Here is a 19535-nt window from a genome sequence, read left to right on the forward strand (position 1 = left end):
AATGAATACAGATTTAAAAATAAAAGTTTCCCATTACCCTTACATGATTAAACAAATCATCCCGAGAATCCATACATTCACATCTAAGTAACATGTTATAGATTAACAGAGTGTGAGCAAGCAGGGCATTTTTCTCAGCCAGTTCTTTTGCTGGCAGGCTGCATTTTGTAGTTTCAAAGAAAAGATCAATCACTTTATTACTTATCTCAAAAAGTAATCTTTTAAGGAATCTTGAAAGAATTACAAACCTAAACTTTTATATATGAAAAACAATCAGTCATCTCTGCTCAGGGTGCATACCCACTCATCAACATTTTTTTTATATCAGGAAACTGAGCGTAGAAATGGGCACCAGGAATTAATCATCTTCGATCATCAACCAATCCTAGCAAGAAAGACACGTCAGCTAATAATAATTGGGCTGCTTTGTTCTTGTTCCCTGACCTTAACGAGTCCCTCGCTCAGGTTTGTGCCTTTCTAAAACTTTAGATTGTTTCCTTGGGTTTTTCACCTCAAAGCTATTCACAAAAACGTCTCAGTCTAACCTTAAGTCATTTCCAAAGCTTTGTTTCAGCTATGATGCACTCTGAAACCTGTGAACACATCTCCCAACATTAAGAGTTTGAGCTAGCTGGGCTACTGGGACTCAATTGTTTTTCTTAATTATTAACCTAAGCCACAGTCTGTATGGCTCCTCAACAGAAACTCATGTGTTCTAGCTGTGTGACACTTCCTTGTTTTATTTTTTAACCTCTGCAGCCTCTGCTTTATCAGAGGCAGGGGGACAACATTTTATCCTGTGTTAACTTTCCCACTAAACTAACCTCTATCATAATCCTTTGCTATGTTTATTAAAAACCCTCAATCATCAAAATTCTATTTAAACTGACACTATTATTGTATAAAATCATTGCTTCCGTTAAACAGTACAGCTTAAGAGGAAATCACCTTCATAATACTTCACAGGTAAAAGTGCCTAATAGAACAGGATATTTCCAAGACTACATTAAGGGCTGTGGGGATCTCCCCATGCCCATTCACACCATGCCAGATACCAGACACAGCAGGAGCAAGAGACATTCTGGGGTGAGGCTCTCAGGGCCTTGCTTATCTGAGATTCACGCATTGGAGCTTTGCTTCCTGGTGGGCCACCTGCTGCTCCTCTGCCAGGGTCACCGGCACCTAAAGGTATACAGCTTGGACAGGGACACAAAACAGAAGGTGTAGCCATTTGCCAGTGAGGACTGCCCAGTGGTGGGTTTGTGGTAGGAGGGCCACTGCTGAAGGCTAGGAGGGGAACACAGGGAGGCAGGGCAGCTCAGGCCAGCCGCTGGCCCTGCGGCTGCCGTGTCCTGTGGCATGCTGTATCCCCCTGAGCTTTTCTCGGGGCTGCTTCTCATTAGCTCTCATCTTTATGCTGTGGTCACCCTCCTGGGGAAAGTCATAAATAAAGCTGTAGTTCCCGCCCCAACGCTGCTGCCAGGAGTTTCCTCTTTTGGCAACCTCCCCCACAGTAGACCACGAGAGCTACTGAGCAGCAAAGTTGTCTTGGTGGTGACAGCACAGCCTCATCCCAAGTGCTGGGAAAGCCTTGAGGCAGGGTGCTAGCTCTACCCTCGCTGCACTGGAGCAGTGTGAGCAGGAACACCAGCCACTAGCACTGTGGGGAGCCCAGCGCAGGTAAGTGCTGCTGCACAGAGCACTGGGAACCAGCATCCTCTCCCTCTCCGCACTGCACTGCCGGGCTCCCACTTTCTGGGCCTCTCTACTTTCCCACCCCTGCCCTCCCTCCTGGGCAGATAGACTGCAGCTGGGAGAGGGTTGCAAGCAGCAGCTGCTACTGATGTGCCTAGGCTGCCCTCTGTCCTGGTTGCCCTTGACCCTCCCTTGGCCCGTTGCTGGACATAGTTAGGAATTGATCATCTCGGGGAGGCTGTCTTCCTACCCTTGCTCTTGTTCCCCTTAACTCTTCTGCCAGCCTTCCACATGTCATCAGCAGGATGGGCAAACTGGAGCAGGTGGATGTGAACCTTTTCTGCCTGGTTGCCACAGACTTCTACAGACACCAGATAGAGGAGGAATTCGACCGCAGGGCTTTCCAGTCTGTGTTTGAGGTGGTGGCAGCACCAGGAAGTCCGTACCACCGGCTGCTCGCTTGTTTGCGAAATGTCCACAAGGTCACCACCTGCTGAGTAGTACCTGTGGTACGAGAGGCTGAGAGGCTGAGAGGAGGCGGCTGCTGGGGCCAGAGCCTCAGGAGCCTATGCCAAGCTTCTGCTGGGCTGCCTTGGTCACGCAGGCTTCCACTTGTGTCAAGTGGACAGCCAGGCAATGGCAGGAGTGCTTTGCATTGTGGGCTATGCAGGGAACATGCACTATGTTGGGGTTGAGCCTGAGTCCTGGGTCCTGACCTCGCTGCGGCTGGTGGCAGTGCTAGGTTGACCAGGCGTTTGTCTTTTTCCTAGTGTTCCCCTGGCCATGGTCGCCAGGTTGCAGCTGCACTGGTGTGTGGAGCAGAAGTTCTAGCTCTTGCCAGATGGTTCTGAGCCCTCCTGCCCCACTGGGCTGGAGAGCTCCCACCTGAATTTCCCCAGCAGGGTGTACCTGCCACACCAGTGTCTGGACACAAAATGAGTGGTGTGTGGGGGCTGGGAACTGGGCTGCCAGGTGTCCAGCATCGTTTTCCCTTTCTCTGTTTTCTTCTCAGGAGTTAAAATTTAATTATATCAGTAAAGAGATTAATTTTAATGTAACTTTTTATGCCGGTGTGTGACTTGCAAGGCCTGTGCTGCATGTGATGTAGTTTGTGGAAGTGGATGGACCTTCTGGCCACTGCTCCCTATCCTGTAGCTACTCAGTCTAGTCAGACAGGTCCCTTGTGTAGCCCAATACCTGATGGCACTTGCACCTCACACGTCTCCCTTTTCTTATGCATCACATTTAACCAGCACACAGAGAGGTGTTCATGTCAACTGCCCTGAGAATCCTACCTGTGGCCCAGCTGAGGGGCCGAGGAGAGCTGCTTTCCACTGTTAGGGTTGTACAAGGCTTGCCTTGATGCAGCACCCCCTCCTCAGGCCTGACTGTCAAGCCGTCTACTCAACAGTGACAATGCAGTCTCCTAGTCCCTCAGCCCAGCCAGAAACAGCCTCTGTTGCACCCAAAGAGGTTACCCCAATAACCTCATCTCTGCTCCCAGCTGACTGGGCTGTAGCCTGTCCGGGAACCGACTAGCCATAGTGGATGCTGTCCTTGTATCTTCTGCATGGCGGGGACCTGAGGAGTGCTGGTCTGATAACCCCAAAGGTGTCTCTGAGCTGTGGTTTGTTGGTTTGTCTCAGTTTCTCTTGGTCAAGGGAAAGCTTGGTATCCTAGCAACTGTTAAGAATGGACCCCCCCTTTTTTTTTTGCCCCTTCCCATCTTGCTTCTGTCAGCCCGGGAGAGTATAGACCTGTGCGTATCAGAGCCCCGGGAGGGTTCAGCCTGACAAGATGAGGACCGGAGGGGAGGTTCAGTATCAGGACAGCCTGTGGCCTGGGGACAGCCCCCCATACTTGTCAGAGCTGCCTCTTCTTCCCAAGGCCCAGGCCCAGAGTAGCCAGGTCATGTTAATGCAGATGAGCCCTGGACATGGGCTGCCCTCATTTCCTGGCTGGGTTTGGGAGCTCTGTTTGGCTCTATGACAGGGTAGGTTCTCTGCTGCTCAGCTAAGTCATGTCCGTGTGGAGTGGGGGAAGAGGTCACGTGGAGCTGTCTTCAGGCTACACAGGAGGAAAGAGCTTGTAGCCTATCGCATTAATTAACTGTGCTTCAGTCCACCGAGGGCTGCCTTGAGACCTTGGGCTCCCTCTGTCTTCGCATCATGACACTTGAAAGGCAGCTGCGGTGCAAGGCTCCTGCTATCCACAGGGCATGGGGAGCCTCACGCCTGGTCTGGTTCCTTTTCTGTCTGCCCTGGCAGAGGCCACCCCAAGCCACCACAGACCATCCTGGTGTCATGGAAGCATGAACAGTGGATGTGGATCAGATCTTTCAAGAGGGAAGCTACTGAATTTTAATGAAAGAAAGTCTCCAGTGCCCCTCTGTTGACTTAGGGCTCCCACTTCTTACCCTAGACTTTCCCACTAGAAGTGCTTGGGGGCCACGTGGAAGTTCATGGATTGCTGCTGCCACACCCCCAGGTTGGCTCAACAGCTCTGAGATGGTCATGTTGCAGGCCTGATTACTGCTTACGGTAGACGTTTATAAGAAAAAATGAACGTAAAATCTGGAGCCATTCCCCTGGGGATTCATATCAGTGAGTTCAACCTGGAGTCCAGTTGGTCTCTTGTTCACAGTATGATCAGAAACAGTTCTTAATATGAGGCTAGAAGAGTTTCTGCCACAAAGCTGTTCTCTTCTGATGGGCGCCACAGCCTAGAGATGCACCTAGGCACAGGCAGGCATGCATTTGTGTGTATGTATACCCAGAGTTGTATTTGTGTACACACACACACATTCACACACTTCTCAAGACATATGTAAGATGCCTGACCATTCTTCCTGGAAGCTGCCCTTTTTGGACCTGCCACATACAGTCAGCTCTGTGACTCTATCTAGCATTTGAGAATGAGACTCAATTTAAAATTAAAAAAAAAAAAAAAAAAGGCTGTAGCTCATTAAAGTCCCACTGGAGATATTGCCCCACCTGACTGACTGCAGGAGGGACCAAGACTTTTTATCCAATTCCTCAAAATTTATGGACTTCCAAGCTTTATTTTAAAACATTATTTTGATTGTGGGATTTGGGGGGCAAGAGGTGGGATGTTGTTTTCCTGCTGGTACTGTCAGGAAAGATTTTAATGAAACCAGGGTAGAACTATTTGGCAATGCACTTCAGCATGTTTCTTCTCCAAAATGTGCCTCCTTCCTACTGCTGGCCCCCGTGACATGTAGGTGACTTTGCAACTGCCAAGTGCCCTTTATTATTCTCTCATTTTTGTCTGCACATGTACCCTTCGAGAGGGAAGAGTTAGAGTAGACCCACCTCCAGCCCTATGGAATGTAGTGCCAGAGAAGGCACTAACCCTGATAGGCCCCTCCCCTGACAGGAAGCACCTTTGGGTGACGCAGCTCTGCTTTCGGCCGTGGGGTGGGTCTTACCCAGCAATAGCAGCGTGGCTCACAGCCTCCCTCTGTGGGGCTGCAGATGTAGTCTCCTCTTGCCGCCTGTGAGCCGCCTTCCCCACACAGTCTCACCTGGGTTTACACCATTCCATCATCCTTCCATCAACACTGAGCACTAAGGTCCTAGCTGCTGCCAGGGCAGGCAGGAAGCTGTCTTCTGGGGGTTGGTATATGGGAGCAGAAGGCACTAAGAGCTGCTGAGGCTGGGTGGGGAGCTCAGGATTGTCACAGGTTGGAAGAGAACTGTTCCTCCATGGGTCTGGAGCTTCCAGGAAAGAAGAACCCACACTGAGCAGTGTGACAACTAAAGATAATAATCTGAAGGTGCAGGGCGACCCCTCTGTGTGCTTGTCACGCTTTAGTGCCATCAAAGGAACTGCTTCCCTCAGTGTTTCTGGAAACACCCTCTGCCACAAGTTGGGTGTAAGGTGATGGTGGCAGAGACCTATCTGCAGAGGTTTGGCTGCGTTCTAGGGGCTCCTGTGTGTCACAGGCTCCACTGGGAAGGAGGGCTGTGATGGGTGTGCCCCGGAGCCCAGCCCAGACCTGGCTGCCCACTTCCAAGAGGAAGGACTGACATGAAATGTATATTTAAAAGTTTTAAATTGCAGATATTGTACATTTGAATTAAAGAAGCAATTAAACTACCCATTGTTACTGTCTGAGGCTTGTTTTACTTCTAAGAATCTCCTTTCTAGCATTTGAGGAAAGCATCCTGCTCATGTCCAGTGGGCAAGTATACCCCTCAGCAAGCTGCCTTGACACCGTAAAGGTCGGCAATACTAGGTATGGAATGAGCCTAGGTGCCTGGAGTTGGGACCAGGCCTAGGGGTATTCACAAAGCCTACTGAAGTGGCCTTCCTGTCTGGGAGATATGGTGTGCCAAATTCTGATCGTTATTGGCATTTTAAGCCATTGTGCAAGGTCTTGGGTACTATTTCAGCTTCCACACATTGCTCCAGGGTACTAGAGGGGTGGTAAGGCTCCATCCTCACGTAGAACACACAGTTTGGCTTTGGAGTCTGTATAGTCTCCAACTCTTCTTCCTTTCTGGTCGTACACCTGGTCCAGGTGGAACCCCTCCACCCCCTCAACACAACTGGTCTTCCCACCTTTGTCCTAGGCTGGCTGCTGTGTCTGCAATGCCTACCGTATCCTGTGTGGCTTGCAAATCCTTTTGCCTTGTCTAAAGCGTCCATCTAACCAGGTCCCTTCCCTTGTATCTGGGCTGAGCCTGAAGTGCAGGCATTTTATTTACCAGCCTGCAGGGTAAGGGGCTGTTTGTTAAACACTTTGTGAAGGCCCGTCAAGTTCCAGTTGAGAGGCACTTGTCTACTCGGTCCCTCAGCCCACCAGACACTGAAGTCAGTGGCAGGATCACTCTCAGAGCCTTAGTAACTCAAGCATTTGATGGTGTGGGTGTTGCTTCAACTCCCGAGTCTGTCTCAGCAGCCCTCGGAGACTGTGGTGACCTTGCCCTTAATTGAGTTTTGGTCACCAGAGAAATGAAGCACCCTTCCCTCCCGGTGGATAGCCAGGCATTTGACACAACAGGCGTAGGAGGTATTTTCAGAAAGGATGAGGTAAGCCTGCCTGGGATGTCTGCAGCATGTTACTTCTTCTAGCCACCACAGCAGAGCCCCGCTCCTCACCAGAGCAAGTCTTGCCCACCCCCTTTGCCTGGGGAATATAGGAGCACAAGACTTGAGGTTCCCCCCCTTGCCCCCCCCCTCTGCCTTTCGTTGTGGTTGGTATTTGTTTCCAACTTTACCAAAAACTCTCTGAAGGAGTTTCTTGAAGAAGGCGCCTAATGCTGTATTGGATGAGGAAGCCAGGGTGAGTATGTGTGCCATGGAGTAGGTTCCAGGTACTCTGAAGTTACACTGGGGCTTCCTAGGGCGTGGGCCTTTCCTCCATAGGAGGTTATATAGCTCAACCAAATCTGGAAAACCAACTTGGGCAGCCCAGGGAAGGCTCATGGGCAGCTGTGGACCCAACACTGGAGAATCCCAGACCTTCCTGGAATCTACACACATCCTTGGCTCTGAAGCCTGAGTCTCAGCTCCCTAAGTATCTCCCTCCATGCCGTGGTCCTGGGGGGATGCCTGCTTCATTTTAAGCTGGGAGTGGGCGTTTGGGGTATGGTTGGAGAGGGGAGGGCTGTCCACAAAGACAGTGAGTCAAATCTGGGCTCCTCAATGCTACATAATGGCAATGTTCAGTATTGCAATCTAGGTACCTAGCTAGGCTTCTATCCCAGGAATTGCTGGCACAGGCCAGTTCTAAGGTAGGTCAGAACCCCTCTTACTACCCACCACTGAGATAGGCCACACCTCACTTGGCTCCCAGAGCAGTCCAGGCTCTTTAGTGCCCCAAGACTTCCCATACCAGGCCCTACGACCTCTCAGTCAAGGCTGCACTCGGGCACTGCCACATACATGTGCACACGTTTCCTATACTTCCAGGCCTTTGTCACATCTTCAACCCCTACATTCTTCCCACCAGTACAGGCTGTTCACAGCCCCTTGCTTTGAAAAGTGTCCTGGCATCCCCCATAGCTGCCCACTTTCTGCTCTGGCCTCTATTTGTATAGGCTGACCTTGGCTACCATCACCCTAGTTGAGGCTGCCTTCCTACAGCCTGAACAGTTCCCGTCAATCCAAGTCTCAGGTTAGCCCCAGACTCGTTATTTAGAGGGGAAACAGACCCAGAGAGCCTCAGTAGGTCTCACTAGCTCACTGCAGGCCAGTTTGACCCCATTGTGCCTGGCCTCTAAGGGACACTTGCTAAACCTGACCTGCCCCCTTTCCCTTCAGGTGCTACTGGGGGCCTAGTCCTCAGCCTTCTGCCTTCTCATCCCGTGACAACTGAGGGTCCTAGCAGGCCATGCAGCTGTGCCAAGGTATGGAACTCTGTAGCCATATGACTGTAGGGCCCTGAGTAATGGCAATAGAATCCATTAGCCAACAGCTAGCTCCTGGCCAGGCTTTGAACTCTCCAGAGGCTCTAAGGAGGCATGTGGGAGGGGCTAGGAGATGGAAGATGGGGACCCTATGACCTCCCCATATCCCTAAAGAGTTTATGGCTCTTTGGCCAGCATTTTGCTAGCTCCTGTTATTCTGGTACAGGGATGAAGAAACTGAGGCTGGGGTCCATTGCTAAGGTCACGCAGAGTCAGAGCTAGATTCAAAATCTAGCATCTTGAAACTGGGTATGGTGGCACACATTTTTAATCCCAGTACTCAGGAGGCAGAGACAGGTAAATTCAAGGCCAGCCTGATATATAGAATCCTTGGGCCCCAGTTCATGCTTGCCTGTCTTTGCTAGAGGTGTTTGCTAGAGGTGCTGTCTGTGGAAAGGCATTAGGGCAGGTACCTAGTTGCTCCACCCCACAAGGATCGATCTTTTGAGCCTAAAGAACAGGGGCTTCCTGGAGGAGGCACTTTCTAGGTATACTGCTGGGAGCTCTGAGAACCAGACCCAGTTCCTACACTCAGCACTAGGGGGCAGCAGTGAACCAGCTGGCCAGTAGTGTGTCTGACAGGACCAATATCTGACTCTGACAGTACAGTGAGTCCGGACCTTCTGAGGACCCCTTTAGGAGAAATAGAACAATGATGGGTATCTGCAAACAAACCTAGGGGTGTCTGTAAAACTCCGCAGTAGGAAGGAGTCCTTAGGTGACTCCCAGGGTCGAGAGAGGAAGGAGTTCAGCCAGTATGTCGTAGCTTTTAGCAAGGCTGGACACTGACCTGAACCCATGAAGTGATACAGCAAGACTTCCAGGGGCTGCCTCTCTCTCCTTTCCACTTTAAATTCTGGACTGAAGCTCAGGTCACTCCCCCACCACCCGACAAAGTCCTAACTGTGCTCCTTACAATGGACACAGGAAGCCCAGAGACCGTTTTCTCCTGGCCGAGCTCTTCCTGCCTTTGATCTGTCAGGGAGCGGACTGATAGACGCTCTTCCTCTGCTGACCAGAGAGTCTGAGCCTAGGTGCTTAGGAACCCGGCTCGACCCTGTACCTACCACAAGCTTGTGCAGCTGAGGGCCTTAGGTCCCATGGAGTCACATTCGGTTCTCACCTCCCAGATGTTAGATGTTGATGCCTTCCCTCTGCAGACTCCACATCTTCCACTCCTGCTTTCCTGCTGGTTCCTCGGCCTGAGGTCCCTGCCTAGCACCGTGGGCTTATTAATCCCCCACCTTGATATTTTTTGCCTCTCTCCACCCCAGCATTGCTATATTTCTTGGGAACTAGCCCCAGGCTGTGCCCTGCCTCAGGCCATTGAAGTTGCCCTCTGGCCGCTGCCAATTTTCCCTGCTGGGCCTCCTCAGCTCAGTTCAGTTAGCCTCTTCCCTCAGTGCTATGCTCCTGCTTCCACCCATGATGAAGGTCAGTGTCTGTGCCCTTCTGACCTGCATGGCTAAGCAAGGCCTCGTTATGACTAGCTTGCCTTCCCAACACCCACACAACCCGAGACCCAGGGTGTTTGGTGAGTGGAGCAAGAGTAGCAAAGAGTCGATGATGAGGCAGGGCCTCAGGAGGCCCAACCTCAGTAAAGCTTGACAGGCTTCTGAGAGAGAGACCTCTCAGCAAGGACCCCACCACATCAACAGTCATCAATGTAGCATCGGGGCCTCCATCTCCCTTGTGACCCTGTACCTTGGGTCTCAGCACACTGCCCATCTTGGGCCTCCTCAGACTCTGGCCTCTATGAACCAGGTAGGGCTGAGGTGGGGACTGCCTGGGTCCCCCATGCAGAAGCCTTTCAGGCCCAGCTGAAGCAAGTCTCCTCTGAGGCCCGGAGGGCCAGCAGGGTGGGAGGAGGGCTGGGAGCCACAGTGGGTTTGGGCACAGGCTCTCACTGCAATATTGATGGCCCGTCAGTGCAGCCCTGATTCCTGTGCTTTCAGTTAAAAGGTTTCTGTTGTTGTAGCTTATGCAGTTGCTCTGTTGCTATGGAAACATGACATCAAAATGACGTTTCCCGTTTAAAAGCTTTTAACTAAATTCCTGCCTGTCAGATGTAGGCCCCATTTTGAGCGTGGAGCTGCCTCGAGCGAGCGAGTGAACCAGTGCACTGCCTCTCGCCCATGGTGCGCTGGCCAGGCCTGAGGCCCTGCCTGAGTGCCATCCTTAACCCTGCAGGTGCCTCCAGCATGGCAGCAGCCGAAGTGCCCGGCTACCTTGTGTCTCCTCAGACAGAGAAGCATCGGCGGGCCCGCAACTGGACAGATGCGGAGATGCGTGGCCTCATGCTGGTCTGGGAGGAGTTCTTCGATGAGCTCAAGCAGACCAAGCGCAATGCCAAGGTGTACGAGAAGATGGCCAGCAAGCTCTTCGAGATGACTGGGGAGCGCCGGCTAGGCGAGGAGATCAAGATCAAAATCACCAACATGACCTTTCAGTACAGGTGGGCACGCAGGACGGTTCTGGGAGGGTCCAGCCAGGCTGCTCTACTCTTGGCCACTCTGTGGTCTGAGGCAGGGAGGGTGTGTGTGGCCTGGGATGGATGGTCCACCTGTAGGTTAGAGCCCCACTGGGCAAGATGGCCTTCTAAAACCATTTATGTAGCCTCCCGTTGGGAAGATGGGGAAACTGAGGCCCAGAAGCAGAAAAAACTGGTCCTGAACTCTCAAGTAGCAAGGCTGGCAATGTCTCCCTCTCAACTTCCTGGGACCAGGACTGGAGCTGCAGCATCATGAGGATGGTTCTAACGTTGGCATTAGACCTGCCTCCTGCCTGCCCTGATGGCCTCAGAGGTGTGTGTCACACAGGCGGCAGCAGCACGCCTCGCTTCCTGAACTGGGACTCCAGGGTACCAGTTGGTCTAGCTTCTGCCTGCCTGTCACAGCCCCTGAGTTGGGCAGGGTATGGGCGTTCCTTGTTTCATGACAGGAAACTGAGGCTGTGGTGAAAAGGAGGCTTGACTCCCAGGCCTGGCTCACCTTGATGTCTTGGGACTTTGAGTGCTAAGTGAGTCCCCGCCGTGGGCCTAGGGCCAGCCTCAGGGTTGGTGAGAGGGGTGTTTGGGGGCTGCCCAGACAGCACGAAACTCTGCCCTGGGAACTCCCCATCCGGGTCTCTGACTCGGCTGTGTCTCAGTTTGACTGACCTAGCGTGCAGCTCAAGGAGGAGAGCCTGGAGGGAACTGACGCTAAGGCCTGGAACATCTCTGGCATCCAGGAGGGAACCGCTGCGGTGGGCCTGACTGATCTGGAAAGAGCCAAAGACAGGGCAGGGATCATGGACGGGGCGCAGACTGTGGGCTTTGGAGGCATTGAGAAAGTAGTGGGTGGGACGAAGGTCGTGGTATAAAGTGAAGGTCATGTGCATGAGGCTCTTAGGAGGGGGAGGTGTAGGAGTTGGAGACTATCGAAAGAGGACAGTTGTTAAGAATTCTTCCCCCAAAGACAAGACTGGACAGGCTGGGCCTAGGAGCCTGTCCAGATGGGAGGTACTATCCCAGGGGGCTCACAAACATACTAGTAGTTGATCTGGTGAGTTGGGCAGATGTGGAGGCTGGTGCAGACCTTGCCAGGCAAGCGTATCTGTGAGGTGCTCAGCCAGACTCCATGAAAGAGGGGTACCCTCATGGGTGAAGAGATGCCTCAAGAAAGAGAAGGGAACCCTGCCTGGCCCATGAACTCTGTGCCCTGGGAGACGTGGAGGCCCAACAAGACCTTGAACAGACCATGAAGCCCAGAAGCTCCATTTCTAACTGCTGATTTGACTTCTAAGGGCCGTGGAAGAAGCGGAAGGGTCTCAAGCCTGGCCTGTCCATGGCTCATTTCTGACCCCCAGTGCTGACCCCAGCAGAGCCTGCAAGCCAAGACCCACAGCTCTAACAGCTGCGTAGGCCTCCTGGCATCAGCCATTTAGTGTAACTGATATTCAATGTCAGCCTGTCTCGTGAAGAGAGAGCTGAGAGGCCAGTCTAGTGCCCACATGAGCAGACATGAGCACATGAAGAGGATAGCAGCCATGGCCTGGCTTGCTCACCCCCACACCTAGTCCAGTTCTGGGTGAAGAAGGAGTTTCTGGGGGAGCTGGGAAGCACTGCTGGCTGTTTTCCTTAGCCTTCCTCTCCTTGACTGGGTGGCGCATAGTGTCTAACTGGGTTATTCATTATTTATCTTGAAAGCCTCCCTTAGAGTCCTAGGGGAGGGATTCTGTCTCCACTCCTAGAGGTGGTTGTGAGCCAAGGAGACCCAGGAGATGAGGATGCCTGGGAGCAACAGCCACTGCAGTCTGGACTAGGAGGCGTAGCCCTTCAGTTTATGAAGCACATGCTGACCGTGGCTCCTCAGAGCTGACCAGTTCTTTATCCATCCGTTCCTAATCCCTCACAGCAGAGTCTTGTCTTACTTTTTTCCAGGAGCTGTTTATGTATTAAGGTTTGAGCTTAAAGGAAATCTGAACAGGTAGCTTAGCTAGGTTTCATGGGACGTGATTTGTTGGAGTACCACATGAAGCCCCCTCCCTAGAGCCAGGCTCTCCCCAAGGAGTGGAGCTTAGGGGAGCGGAGAAAACGAGAGAGGGAGTTCACTGGAAAGCAGGAGCCTGGGTAGAAGGTGACGTGGCCCCAGGGGTAAGAAACTTCTCTTCCCCTGGGCCCCCAGGTGCCTTGATGGTCCCCTGCTATTCATCCGGAGCACTCTGTGCCCTGTCCTGTGTGACCTGCCTCTGCTCTCTAATGCTGTCACACCGTGTGGTGGAGCCCCCCAGGCCCTTGATGCTGTTCCCCAAAGCCAGCCTCTGCTGTGGCTGACCACAGCCTGTCCTGAGAAGCAACCCCTTGTCATTGGCTGTGCCTGTGTTGGGGGTTCATTCAGCCAGCTCTCCTCAGGGACCAGTGAGACTAGGGTCCGCCCTAGCAGAGAACCCCATATGGGCCCAAGGTGGCCCTGAGGGCTGTAATGTCCCTGCCCACCCTGCCTGTAGCCTCTTTCTATGCAGACCAGAACTGTCGAGCTAGTCTGTGTCCTGTCTCCACAGTCCTCCCTTCCCAGGGGGCGGCTGAGGACAGGGATATGACAGTCCTCTCAGTGAGACAGGACCCATCCATGGGAGAAGATAGGGCATAGGGTCTTGAGGGCATTGGCCACGGTGATCAGACCTTCGGCGTTGACACTTAGTAGAGAGGGGATGTTGAGCAATGTGAGAGAGCACTGGCCACCCAGCCCCACGGTCTCTGGGCGGCCTGTGGGTTTGAGAGCTAGCTCAGGCTTGGCTCAGGGGTGGAATGGTAGAAGCATTTCAGTGGTACGACCTAATATGCCTTCCTGGTAGGTTCAGCTGAGGACGACATTGGAGCCTGGCCTCCTGTTTACCAGACATTATTTTTATAAAACCTTCCCTTAGCCGGGCGTTGGTGGCGCACGCCTTTAATCCCAGCACTCGGGAGGCAGAGCCAGGTGGATCGCTGTGAGTTCGAGGCCAGCCTGGGCTACCAAGTGAGCTCCAGGAAAGGCGCAAAGCTACACAGAGAAACCCTGTCTCGAAAAACCAAAAAAAAAAAAAAAAAAACCTTCCCTTTAGCTCTGTGGAGGGCTTACTTTTTCATCCCCATTTTACCAATGTCAAACATGAAGGATCAGAGAGGTTAACGAACCTGTCCAAGGTCACACTGTGTGTGCAAGATACAGGCTCAGAGCTGTGAGTGTTGTTTTCCTGCGGCCTGCTGTTCCCTCTCCTGGCAGCAGCTTTGTAGAATGCAGCTGCTGCATGGCAATTTCTTCTACGTCGGTATCTCATGCACAGTCTCATCGCTGCAGGTTAATTCGTAGAAAAAGCACCTCAGTTCATTGCAGTGAGTTTCGAATCCACAGAAGAGCGGAGACTACAGGAACCAGCCTCAAGCTCCGCGCACCTATGGGTGCCCTTGCTCATGCTTGGGTTTCCATTCTGACACCCAAAGGCTGTGCAGGCCCCAGTGTCTCTCTCCCTTCTGTCCAGGGTCGCGGGGGCCCTAGAGCCTGGCTCGTTTTGCCAAGGAAGCCAGTGCTGGCTGAAAGTGGCTCCCGCCTACGTCAGCATGGCTCCCCCTGGGGACCCACACCCCTCGCGTGCCTGCCACTCTGCCCAGGGGCCAGGCAGGACGGGCTGCACCTGCTGTTTCTCACCTTGGCTCTTGTGTCTCTCGTTTCAGGAAATTAAAATGCATGACAGATAGCGAGTCCGTCCCGCCGGACTGGCCCTATTACCTAGCCATTGATAGGATTCTGGCCAAGGTCCCCGAGTCCTGTGAGGGCAAACTGCCGGATGGCCAGCAGCCGGGGCCCTCCACGTCCCAGACCGAGGCGTCCATGTCACCGTCCGCTAAGTCCACCCCTCTGTACTTACCGTATACCCAGTGCTCCTACGAAGGCCGCTTCGAGGACGATCGCTCCGACAGCTCCTCCAGCTTACTGTCCCTTAAGTTCAGGTAGTGTGTGCTTGCCCTTCCTCCCCTGACCCAGCACTGCCTTGACCTCCCTCCCCTGCCCCATCCCCGAATGGGGCCAAGGCTCCAGTGCTTGGAGCTAGGGGCTGGCAGTGGCTCCGTGGCATGCGTGGTGTCCTCTGCCCTGACCGGTTGCACGGGCGATAGCTGTGTGCCTTGTCCAGGGCCAGGTCAGCCTCAGGGCAGCAGCAGTTCTCATGCCAGTGGACAGGTGGGGCTTGTCCAAGGCTCCATCATCTCTTACCTGCAGGGGAAGTTCTTTGACCTCTCTGACCTCTGTCTCCCACCGTAAAATGGGGATAAATCAGCACCCCTCAAGGAGAAAAGACACAGAGCCAGGCGCCAAGCATGCCCTCCCTGCCTGCCAAGCCCCAACATGGGCCCCCACCTCAGTAACAGGTCCTCTCAACATGGAGCTATAGGTCTGCGCCTCCTGAGCAGTGAGTGGGCCATATGTTATCTGTCTTCTCTGTTATCACACTCTAGGCCTATAGTAGCCACACACCTGTGCCTGCAAGATACTCATAGAGCCTCTGAGAGTTGGGGGGGGGCAAGGAGGAGACACCCTATGGTGCTGGACTGTGGAGTCCAGAGCAGACACTTCTGAGGAGGAGATATTTAGGATGAGTTTGCAAGGTAAAAGAGGAGGCAGGCAGTTAAAGAATCTAGGAAATGTGACTTCGAGTTATGGGCCTTCAAGCCTGTCTCACAGAAGGTAGGGTAGGGAAGGTGTCTCCATGGCGGTCTCTGAACCTAATGTCCCTAGGGTGGGAAACATCTGCTAAATTCACCCAGAAAGCCCTTCCCCAGAGGGAATTTCTCACTGAAGGGCCCAGACAAAATCTGTCTTTACTAGAGCCAGGCCAAGCGAGCAGAGAAGCCTGAGATTTATGGCCAATTGTTCCCATGGCTTACCAAGCCCAATTCCCAGGCACAGCTGCCTGGGGCTTTGTCCCCAAGACTGGCTGGTCACCCACTCTGTCAGAACACTGAGCACAGGCCAGGCACTGGCAGCTACCAGAATAGGCCTTGGGGTCTGGCAGGCATTGACAACTCCTTGCTGTCCAGCAACCCTGGGGCATCTCCTGGAGAGGAACCCAAATGGTCAGTCAGTCAGTCAGTCAGTGTCTGTCTGTCTGTCTGTCTGTCTGTCTGTCTCTCTCTCTCTCTCTCTCTCTCTCTCACACACACACACACACACACACACACACACACACACACACACACACACACTCCACCCCTCCACCCCACCAAAGGCATACTTGGAAGCCAGGCTCAGGGTGGGCCTTCATTCTGAACCCATTTCTTCATCTGTCACAGGCCAGTGGGGGCTACAGATTTCACTTACCTTAGGAATACCAAGTGCCACAGCATCTTCCAGCCTTGCTGCTCCCTGGAGTGGGCTCTTCACCCTGGAGTACCCTCCTCCAGCTCAGTGGGATTGGGGTGTTGTCAGGGTTGTGTGCCCACAAGGTCCACACTCTGGGATGTGGATGGTCTTGGAGCTGCCTGCCTGCTCCTCCCACCAGCCAGCACTGGCTGTCACCTGCTGCTCTCTCTGCTGGGGGAGCTCCAACCCTCCTCACCCCTGTGAGCCGCGACCTGAGTCAGATGGGGGCCTCAGTGTCCTAGTTTGTCCAGTGAGGTGTTTGGGAAGGTCTGAAGGCCCCCCTGTCCCAGGCCCTGTAACCAGCTCACGTCTCCTCCACAGGTCAGAGGAACGTCCTGTGAAGAAACGCAAGGTACGGAGCTGTCACCTACAGAAAAAGAAGCTGCGGCTGCTGGAGGCCATGCTGGAAGAACAGCGCCGGCTGAGCCGCGCCATGGAGGAGACATGCCGAGAGGTGCGCCGTGTGCTGGACCAGCAGAACATCCTGCAGGTTCAGAGTCTGCAGCTTCAGGAGCGCATGATGAGTCTTCTGGAGAAGATCATCGCCAAGTCCAACGTCTAGGTCATGGCCAGGATGCCAGGTGCCACATAGTCCCATCTGGAGGCTCAGGGCCCCACCCACCCAGGCTCAGGGCCCCGCCCACCCAGGCAGGGTTCCAGAAAGGGGACAGGTTTCAACCTGGCCCCTGTGCTTCTCTGAAGGGCTTTCCAGGACTCCAGTGGCCTTGGGAGACCTTGGAACCCCCATGTCCAGCATTAATGCCAGGGACTCTAGGGCGACTCCTCGTGAGAAGATCCCAGCATCTACTCTCCAGTAAAGTCACTACCATGATACTTGAAACGGCTTTTGATATTAAACATACTTTCCATTGTTGCCTGGAAGCTGACTTCGCTCTGTCTGGTGTGAAGGGGAAAGGGAAGTGCTGGCTGGGACAATTCTCCTCTGCAGACAAAAGCAAATGCCATAGGTCAGGGGCAGGCTGTAGGGGTCTTTCCTCCACAGGCTCTGTAGCATCTGCCCTTATTACCCAGTTATCACCATACTAACCCAACCCGGCCACCCCTTAGTCATCAGTGTGGAGCCTCACGCTAGCCCAGGATCCGTGCTGACTCGTGCTCATGCTCTCCGAAGGCCTGTTGATCTGGGTCCTGGGAGCCGTGGCATGCTCAGTGAGGCACAGGTCTTGGCTTTATGGAGCTTTACTTCAGTCAGCAGAGAAATAGTAGCCAATGATGGTGAGTGCTGAAGGCTGGGCCTGTGACAGAAGGAACCAGATTCAGGTAGAGCTAGGAAGAGCACTCCCACACAGGGAACAGCCGTTGCCAACACCCACGGGGACCGGTTGCCAGCAGCTAGGTCACCCAGAGCCTGTACCTCTGGAAGAAGTTTGTCTTTTCTCCAAGTTTGTGGGGAGTGCTTGAGCCTGGCATCTGAGAAGGCCTACAATGGTCATCTTGCCACTGTCGTTTTACCATATGAAAGGTTCTTCCCAGGACCCCCTCTGCTGAATAGCCATAGCAGCTTTGACCGGGCCTTGGCTTTTTCACTGAGGCCACAGAGGAGACTGGAAGCAAGCCTGTCTGATTCATCCCTTGGAACCAGGCCAATTTCAGCCCCAGAGGATTTGGGGAGTCGGGTCGGGTGCTTCTGTGTTTCAGTTTGCACTGAGACTTAGTTTACCTCTGAGGTCAGGAGTGATAGCAAGGCTTCACCGGGCAGCTGTCAATCATCCTGATGTGAGGATGCCAGCTCTGCGGACTCTTCAGTAATAGCCAGGCATGAGAGAGAGAGGCTGCGAGGCTGTGTCACTAGATGGTGTGGTGGGCTACCCCAGGCTACCTCTGGAGGGGCTGCATGTGCTGTGCAGCTGAGGCAGAGTAGCAGGCACGATCTACCTTGAACAGAGAACTCAGGGGCATGTGGTACATGAGAGCCAAGTTAAGGAGCCCGGCCTCCTCCTGCCTCCCAGAATTCATCTACACTCAGTGATCTGCTGACAGGCACCTGCCTGTCCTCGTTGGTGGGTCACTGAGGCTGGGCTGCCATGAAGCTGCTGAGCCTCAAAAAAGAGGGGGTGGGTATTTCCATCCTTCCAGAAGGAACAGTAGTGCTACCCGAGAGGCTGCTGGAGGTGAGCACTGGCCACCTGTGTCCTGGAGCTCCACAGGAGGGGACAGAATGCGGGTCAGGATGCGGCCAGTGTCTTCATGTTTGGACCCCCGTGTGCCGGGGCTGAGGCAGTGGTACACCGCAGTTTCAGTGTCCTGTCAGTTGGCATCTTTGCACTCTGCATTTGAAAGCAGCCACTGTCCGAACAGGCTGGGGCTTGCTTGTTCGTCCCCCTCAAGGCTAGATGGGACTCATCTGTTGAACACCTGGGGTTGACCAAGCCTTCCACAGTGTGCCTGCCCATGAGGACTTTCTGGTTTCTTCTTTAGCTATCGGGTATTTTGGGGAGTAAAATAACTCTATTAGCAAACGCTAAAATATCTGATCTGGTTCAGCAAAAACGTGAACACAGGAGCCAGGCAAGTGCTTTCGCCATTGCTACCTGATTCTCTGCCATCCTGAACACGACACTGGTCAGCAAACAGAACTAAGGGACAGGAGGAAGACATGACAGTTACCTTTATTATCAGGTAGTACTTTTGATGATCCGGAAAACCAAATACACAAAACCTCAAGAGCTTCAACCTAAAATATTAAAATTGACAATAGAAAATGAGTCCACTCAAGTGAAACCAGAGTAGCAGACTGCCCAGGAGTGGATTTAACTAGAAACACAGAGGCCCTTGCGAAGATGCACAGTGTCAATGAAAGATGCAAACAGTACCCAGGTGTGGGGAGCTGGGTGCACCCCAAAAGCTACAGCCTTCTCATTTTATTCATGTGATCCCACTATGTCTCTAAGAGAACTGCAGGTTTCATTGTGAAATGACAAAATGATGTTTAAATTCGTATGAAACAAAGAATGGGGCCGAAGGTGGGGAGGTGTGCTCCATGGCCTGCAGAGTTGGGACATGCACATTGGGAGCCTTCAGGTTACCTTGTGTGGTGATGCTAACGAGAAGTGTCACCTGTAGTCTCAGACGTTTGAATACACTCAGTCTCCAGGTGGTGGCGCTGTTTGGGGAGACTTAAGCACTTTGCTGGAGGAGGTGTGTCACTGAAGGCAGGCTCTGAGAATGCAAAGACTTGCCTGATTCCTAGTGAGTGCTCTCCTTCCTTCCTGCTTGTGGTTCGAGATGTGAGCTCTCAGCTGTCCCTGCCACCATGCCTCTCCTCTGCCCTTCTTCCCTGCGATGATGGTGATGGACTCTCATCCCTCTGGAACCATAAGCCCAAATAAACTCTTCCTTCTATAGGTTGCTTTGGTCATGGTGGTTTATAACAGCAACAGGGAAGTAACTGGTACACCTCTTCACGTGTGGGCCTGGCCCGGAGTCTGATGGACTCAGAGACTGGGAAGAGCCTCAAGGACAGGAACTCACACCCTGGCTAAGGGGATTGCGACAGCCTCTTCAGGGA

The 19535-nt window shown here is 53.1% G+C and overlaps 2 protein-coding genes across 5 annotated transcripts in view; both read left to right on the forward strand.

The window, feature by feature from the left end:
* The window catches only part of Htt (huntingtin), a 137729-nt gene extending 133058 nt beyond the window's left edge, over nt 1-4671 (forward strand). For both annotated transcript variants that reach the window (XM_028870825.2, XM_028870827.2), the window contains exon 67: nt 1979-4671. In XM_028870825.2, coding sequence (XP_028726658.1) covers nt 1979-2192 — 214 coding nt within the window. In that variant the 3' untranslated portion in view covers nt 2193-4671. The remainder of the gene's footprint in view (nt 1-1978) is intronic.
* Msantd1 (Myb/SANT DNA binding domain containing 1) lies at nt 698-19288 on the forward strand. 3 transcript variants are annotated; one of them, XM_037208188.1, is made up of 5 exons: nt 698-1680; nt 7984-8069; nt 10320-10584; nt 14323-14598; nt 16328-19288. In XM_037208188.1, exons 2-5 carry the CDS (start codon nt 8054-8056, stop codon nt 16566-16568), a joined length of 798 nt encoding a protein of 265 aa, XP_037064083.1. In that variant the 5' UTR covers nt 698-1680; nt 7984-8053; the 3' UTR covers nt 16569-19288. The 3 variants fall into 3 exon arrangements, with proteins under 3 accessions (XP_037064083.1, XP_037064082.1, XP_028726675.1); XM_037208187.1 differs by lacking the exon at nt 698-1680 and having other exon boundaries at nt 5932-8069; XM_028870842.2 differs by lacking the exons at nt 698-1680; nt 7984-8069 and having other exon boundaries at nt 8080-10584.
* Nucleotides 19289-19535: the final 247 nt, after the last annotated feature.

The sequence above is a fragment of the Peromyscus leucopus genome, chromosome 7, assembly GCF_004664715.2.
Source record: "Peromyscus leucopus breed LL Stock chromosome 7, UCI_PerLeu_2.1, whole genome shotgun sequence".
Lineage (NCBI taxonomy): Eukaryota > Metazoa > Chordata > Mammalia > Rodentia > Cricetidae > Peromyscus > Peromyscus leucopus.